General features: G+C 64.7%; 1 protein-coding gene across 1 annotated transcript in view; it reads right to left on the bottom strand.

The window, feature by feature from the left end:
• Positions 1–7,060, bottom strand: part of PPP2R3B (protein phosphatase 2, regulatory subunit B'', beta) — a 46,441-nt gene that overhangs the window by 21,639 nt on the left and 17,742 nt on the right. Inside the window, exon 3 of the mRNA XM_012660865.1 lies at positions 1,059–1,244. Coding sequence (XP_012516319.1) covers positions 1,059–1,244 — 186 coding nt within the window. The remainder of the gene's footprint in view (positions 1–1,058; positions 1,245–7,060) is intronic.

Here is a 7,060-nt window from a genome sequence, read left to right as displayed (position 1 = left end):
GCAGAGGCCTTCTTTTCTGGGGGGATGTAAATGTCCTGCAGGTGAGCGTGGGGATGGCCGCACAGCCCTGTGAATGTTCCAGAAACCACCGAGTCGCCCACTGTCGACGGGTGAATTGCACGGTGCGTGAGTCACGTCCCAGCTGGGCTGTCACACAAAGGAAGAGGGCACCCTGATCCCCGGAGCCGAGAGCAAAGGCAGCAGGGGAAGCCACGCCCAGAACGTAAGAGACTCTACGTGAAGAGGAGGGAAGGGGAGTCACCCCGCCCACCCCCGGAGCGACACGGAAAAGAGAGGAACACACGACAGGCAGAGGAACCCTGAGAGCTGGATGGGGCTCGGGGAGCAGGAAGTCACGCGCCCCGTGGGGCTCCCACGTGGGCATCACGGAAGCACCTGGCGTGATGAGGGGCTGAGACTGTTCTCTGTCGCAGCAATCCGTGACCCAGCGCCGGGCGCTGGAGAAACTGGCACAGAACACGGGTGACACGTCCCGCGAAACACACACACACAGCCAGTGGGGAAGGGATGTGAGAGTCGTGGCGTGTTCCTACCACAAGATGGTGCACGGAAGCCAAAATGAATGAGCTACACCTACACGCCTTGACACGGACAACCGTGAGACACACGGCTGAAGGGAACAACCAAGCAGTGAGCAACACCCTTGTGCGGCAGCATTCGGGCCGAGTTCGGAAGCTCGCACGCGTGTCCCCGCAAGGGACGGTAGGTCCAGGTTCGCTGTGCTCAGCAGACGCCACCTGGAACGGGGGCTGACGCGGGTCAGGGAGGTGCAGAGAAAGGCCTGAGCCTTCCTGACGCCTTCCGGAAGCCACGAGCATCACGATGGAGGCGGGTCTGTGCTCTTCAGCACCTCAGGATGGAAACTGGAGCAAAAGTCCTCGCTGTGTTTTGGAGTCTCAAGAATTTAAGTACGAATCAGATTACAAACCTCTAAACATGAGCATAACCATGGATGTACACACGTCCCATGGTCACATATGTGACATCCCGGCCTCCGCCGAGGGCGACACGAGCTGCAACACGCGCGCGACACCCACCTTGGCCACGAGGCCCATGTTCTCCATGGTGGCCCTCTCGTGGGGGAACTGCGCAAAGGCCCTCTCGATCTTCGCGATGACGGCGTCCACGTTCACCGTCTCCTTCGGGCGTCCCCGCGGGAAGTAGAAGGCTGGAATGCTTTGGCTCGCGGCGGGCGGCAGCGGCTCTTCCTTCTTCGTCTGCACCTGAGGAACGCAACACGCAGAACCCGTGAGAACCAGAGGCCGCCACGCAGCTTCCCCGCACAGACACGCAGGAACACACGGGGGACCTGTCTAGAGTCGAGCGCAAGTCCAGAGGGCGCCAGACGATCGCCGGAGGCTGACGCGACACTCGGGACTCCCGTGCAGAGGCCGCCTGCCCACGGGAGGCTGCGGGACCCTGAGCGGCCGCTACACCAGATCGCTGAGCCTCCCCCTCCTGCCTCAGTGTCAGCTGGGGGACCAGGATGGCCGAGCGCCCCAGGGTCTAGGCAGGACCCGCTCCGCTTCCTGTGGAGAAGCCACCCTGGGACCCCCCCCTGGGAGGTGCAGGACCAGCGCAGGGCCGTGGACGGGGAGGTCACTCGGTGTAGCACTGTGGACTGGGGCTGGGGACCGGAGGCGGGAGGAGGACACTTGGCCTGGGACTGTGGCCAAGGTGGGGTCACTCGGCACCGGGCCACGGGCAGGGGCTGTCGCTCGGCACAGGGCCGTGGATGGAGAGGGTCGCTCGACACAGGGACGCACGGTTGGGCTGCCCCCCCCCCCCAACCGCCTGCAGCTGGACCCTGGGCTCGCTCTCCCACCCGAGCACCTCCCAGAGAACAGGACACGCATCTACCCCCGGCCTAGAAGACGGGTCTCGGCCCTGCTGTCTCATTCCTGCCAGGAAGAGCACAGGCAGGGATTGGCCGCACAAAACCAATGCTGACCCCGTAGGCGTCTGACTCTGAGCTGCGTGAGTTTCTGCCACGGCTTCCGAGGACACGCGGGTCTTAGGACGCCCGCCTGGCTGAGGACCCGCCGACGGGCTGTCGGTTACGGGTGGGCACGGCGTGCTCTGCGTGCAAACACAGCTGGGTTCTACATGTCCCGAGTGGAAGTGACCGTTCGGTCAAACCACGTAAAAGGCCTATTGGCGGCCGCGAGCCGGGCACCACGGGGCCTGGCAGGAGGCCCACCGAGACTGCTTGGTGGCTGTGCTCGATGACCTCCGTGCCCACCCCGAGAGCGCCTTCCCCGCACCAGAGACAGGTACCCTGGGACGTGCGTGGCTCAGAGACGGCCACGGAGACCCCACGTGGGCCGGCCCCACCAGGGAGCCATGGAGCACAGCCAGCCTGCGGCCCTCGCGAGCCGTGGTCCACACCCCGGGAGACAGACGGACATAGGACAAGTGCCGGCACAGCCGAGGCAGGGGGAGGGTCGGCATCACGGCCCTGCTGGGAGTCACACAGCCAGGCCCCTGGCAGAGCGGAGTGCCCGGTGTCCTGGGGACAGCCATGCCCGCCAGGACTCGCAGCACCCAGCAGGCAGCAAACTGCTGTCACCAGGTCTATAATGTGGGTCCAACACACGCTCAGCGGGCTACGGTGTTCACGACGTGTCTCCAACACCAGCGAGGTGGATGTTATTATCTCAGCCCTGCGACAGGGGAAACCTCCTGGCTCAGTCCACAGCCTGAGCAACAGTGCCATGCCCCCCTCAGTGACACATGAAACAGTGCCACGTGCCCCTCAGTCACACCTCAGACACGGGGACACACCCCCTCAGTCACACAGTCTGATACAGGCCTGTGTCCCCTCAGTCACCCTATCAGACAGGGGCCACGTCCCCTCAGTCCACGTGTCAGACGTGGCGCCGTACCACGACAGAGGTGGCGCGTGGCTGATGCTCAGGGATCTTGTGTTACGGGAGAGCCCCGCTGGGTCCTGCGTAGCTCAGGGAACGCCATGTGGACGTGAGCCTGGTGACCGTGGCAGGCAGGTGAGACGCTGGCCTTGGGCCACGAGACCACGGCAGGCAAAAACCCAGCAGCGCGGCACCGAGTGCAGCGGTCACCTCTGCCGCGAGGCGGGGGGCCAGGTGAGGGCCAGACAGAGCGAGGACAGGCACGGCCTGAAGAGCTGCCAGTCCACCCCGGGGCCAGGGACGGGCCCTTTGGCGGCTGTCGTGGGCGAGGTGGCCCTGGGGAGGCTGGAGCCGCAGACCAGAGGAGACACGGACTGGTGACCTCGGGCCAAGGTGTCACTCGCTCAGTGTGTGCTGCTGCCCCAGGACACAGCTGGGCCCGGTCTGAGCCCCAGGAAGCCCCACCCACGGGGCTGTTCAATTTCTCCAGGCCTTTTTGTCGAGGCAGGAACGGGCGCTAAGCGCCGTGACTGTCGGTCGTCGTGGCGGACCTTCTCCCTCTGCGCAGACGACGCTGGACCTCACGGCGCACCCCGCTCTCCCCCGGCACGCCCTCTCCCCCTGCGCACGCCGCCACAGCACGCAGACAAGCGCCTGCGCAGCAAAACGGACCCTGCCCTCTGTCCGTAGCCAGCGCTGGGGAAGCCACCGTCCACGCCCGTCACGCCTGGCACAGCAAGAGCGGAGACGCGGGGATCGCGCTGCCGCGACTTCCTCCTGGCAGAGCGCGGCGTCGGTTCCTCGCGAGGAAGATTTCTGTCATCCGTGACACCCGGTTCAAAGCTGCGTGTTCCAGGTTCACGCTCAGGCACGTCCTGCGGAGCCTCAGACACGCACGGAACGGACATGATGTCACCAAGAGTCTAACACAAAGAAAAGAGTCCTTTGCGAGAGCTCGATTTCCCGACTGCGCCGTGGGTGTGAGCGACAGTGCAAAGGTCAACCGCGCTCACCCCCCGACCAAGGCAGGTCGGAGCGTCCCCGTCAGACGGCGACGCTGCCCCGCGTCCACGACCGCAGACAAGCACGCGTCGGCTGGTCACGTCAGACGGGAGCAGAGACGTCGACTCCAACGTAACGAACGCACAGAGCTGCCGAGGAGGGGGCCGGGCCCTCCGTGCGGGCGTCCGGAAGGTTCTGCGTCCCGGTCCCGTGTCCAGGACTGGCTATGTCACGGCCCAGACCCTATGTACATGATGCACCACGTCACGGCCTGGTCTAGGCGCGGGTCAAACACACCCCATGTCATGGCTCCGGGTTCCACGTGCAGCACATATGACATCCCGGCCACGGCCCCACACAGCTTGTGGCCTGCTGGAGCTTGTGGTTCCCTCATGCACGGCCGCGTGGACCAGTCCTGTCCCACACGGCACAGTGATGCTCTGGACGCCCGCGCTGCTCTCACGGATAAACTCTACATCTACCGCACACGCCAGCCCCTCTCCACTCCCAGCCATGAAACACCACGGACGTGATCCACACGACGAAAGGTGCGAACCGTCAGGGAGGACTCAAGTATGGGTACAAAGCCTGAGGATCACCCTGGCTCTGCCTTGGGGAGAAACAAACCCTCCGTGAGCCTGGCGTGTCACGGGGACCTGAGTATCTAGTGATTCCATGCTGGTGTAGGCAGGGCTGGGGCAGGCCCTCTCTGGTGATGCTACCTGAGAGCTATGTGAGCCCCTCCTAAGAGGCTGTCTGGGTCCCTAGGCGCCGTGACCTGGGTGAGCACCTCCTAAGAGGGTGTCTGGTCCCTGGGTGCCGTGACCTGAGGTTCAGCAGGAGGATGTGACGCAGAGCCGCGGTGCAGGCAGCCAGGTTGACAGGGCACAGCCCTGGGCAAAGGGGAGCAGAGGGGAAGCCGGGTGACGGGAGGGCTGCCGAGGCCCCACCACCGCGGCGCCCCCCTGGAGGGAGGCTGAGGCTGCTTGGGCAGGCGGGGATCAGAACACGTGAGCAGGGACCAGCCCACACTGGCCCGCTGTGTTGGTGACGACAGGTTGAGTCACCAGGTAGGTGTGACAGCAGTGATACCACAAGTCATGGAGCCACAGAGACAGCTCCGACCTCTAACTGCACCAGAGCCAGCGGTTCCTCCCCTCGAGCCAGGACCGGGACGTGACCTCCTGAACCCCGCACTCTCGGAGGCGAGGGCCCGCTGGCCGGGAAGCTCTGGCACTAACCCCGTCAGAACATGGCTGCCCATCAATGGTCCAGTTTGAAGCCCCCCAGTCAGGCCCTGCCCAGCCAATGTTCCGGAATCCTCTCCCTGCCTCCGGAGCCAGTGCGTCTGCCCCAGAGCCCAACTGGGAGGGACGTGTGAGCCCCTCCTGCCCCCTTGCTGAGCGGTTTGGCAGCCAAAGCCTCCTCTTCTCAAGAGCGGGTGCCGTACGTACCGGCTTCTGCACACATCGGGCCCACGTGCTCTACAGCAGACACGGCGTCCGGACAGTGGGGCTCGTGCAACACGGGACGGGCACATGCGACGGGTGCGGACACAGGGCCTCGGCGAGAACCGTGCAGGGTGACGGCCGGACGCCAGATGTGGACCCACCGCCGGGGCCGGTGGTCTTGTCCTGGGCGTCAACAGAGGCTGCCTGTGGGACGGGTCGCACGTCACCCCTGCAGGGACAGCGGTGCTGGCACCCTCCTGAAGGGGTCGGAGGGAGGCGCCTGAGCACGCACACGGGCCAGGACCACGCAAGGCACGGGGGGCTGCGGCCTCCTGCACGGCCCCTCCAGCCCTTCTGCCGGGCACCCCGCTCGGCACCTCCCAGACCTCTCACTGCACCACAGCCGACGCCAGGCCAGCGCACGTCTCCCGCCCCTTCCTCGTCCAACTCTCAGACGCTCCCACCACGCTGGCACGGCTTCCCCTGGACGCCCTCCCTGGGGTCTCCGCAACCCCTCCAGGCCCAGGGCTGCCCTGTCCTCGCCCCCCTCTGAGAGGTGCCTGAGGGGTGCCCGGTGCTCGCTACCCGGGGCCGCCCCACATCCAAGCGGACGTCCCCGTCCGCGCACTGTCCCAGCTTCTCCCGAGGCAGGGACCCTCCTCCAGGCTCCACACGGGAGTCCAACCACCCACCGCCCTGTTCCCTGGGACATGCACCCATCACCCTGAACATGGTACACCCAACACGCCATCACCTACAATCCGGCATGCCCAACACGTCATCATCTAGAACCCAGTACACCCAACACGCCATCACCCACAACCCAGTATGGCCAACATGCCATCACCTAGAACGCAGTGTGGCCAACATGCCATCACCTAGAACCCAGTACACCCAACACACCATCACCTACAACCGAGTACGGCCAACACGCCATCACCCACAACCTGGTACAGCCAAGACGCCATCACGTAGAACCCGGTACACCCAACACGCCATCACCCACAACCCAATACGCCCAACACGCCATCACCTACAACCGGGCACGCCTAACACGCCATCACCTACAACCCCGTATGGCCAACATACCATCACCCAGAACACAGTATGGCCAACACACCATCCCCCAGGACATGGTATACCCAACTCGCCATCCCCCAGGACACGGTACACCCAACATGCCATCCCCCAGAACAAGGTGCAGCCAACACACCATCATCTACAACCAGTACGGCCAACACACCATGACCTACAACCCGGCACGGCTAACACGCCATCATGCGTGCAGGCAGGCAGGCAACACCCCTAACTCAGCACCACGATCTTCCCGGTTATTCACCCTTCAAAGCAAGAGGTGCATCACAATCCCCCCCTAGCCCTGCACGTCCAGCCAGATCTTTCTAGAACAGACAGATGAACGTAAGGGAAACCACTCCAAACTGGATGAAACTGAACCCAACAACATGAACACATCACGACCCAGTGGGGTTCAGGGCCGAGAGGCAAACTCCCCGGGCGCCGAGGAGACTTCGACCTTCATTGCAGCGGCAGAACCCGACACCCGCCGCCTACCGAGGCAGCGCCCGGTTTCCTGGCGGGACCGCGCCACGTCCCTGCCAGCGACGGCCAGCGGCACACGGCGGGTGCCAGAGCTGCTGCGACGACGCAGGACCCACGCAGGAGTCAGCGAGGACAGGAGGTGACCACGGCGTCCTC

Source organism: Propithecus coquereli, unplaced genomic scaffold (assembly GCF_000956105.1).
Source record: "Propithecus coquereli isolate 6110/MARCELLA unplaced genomic scaffold, Pcoq_1.0 Scaffold681, whole genome shotgun sequence".
Lineage (NCBI taxonomy): Eukaryota > Metazoa > Chordata > Mammalia > Primates > Indriidae > Propithecus > Propithecus coquereli.
This window is presented reverse-complemented; position numbering and strand designations above follow the sequence as displayed.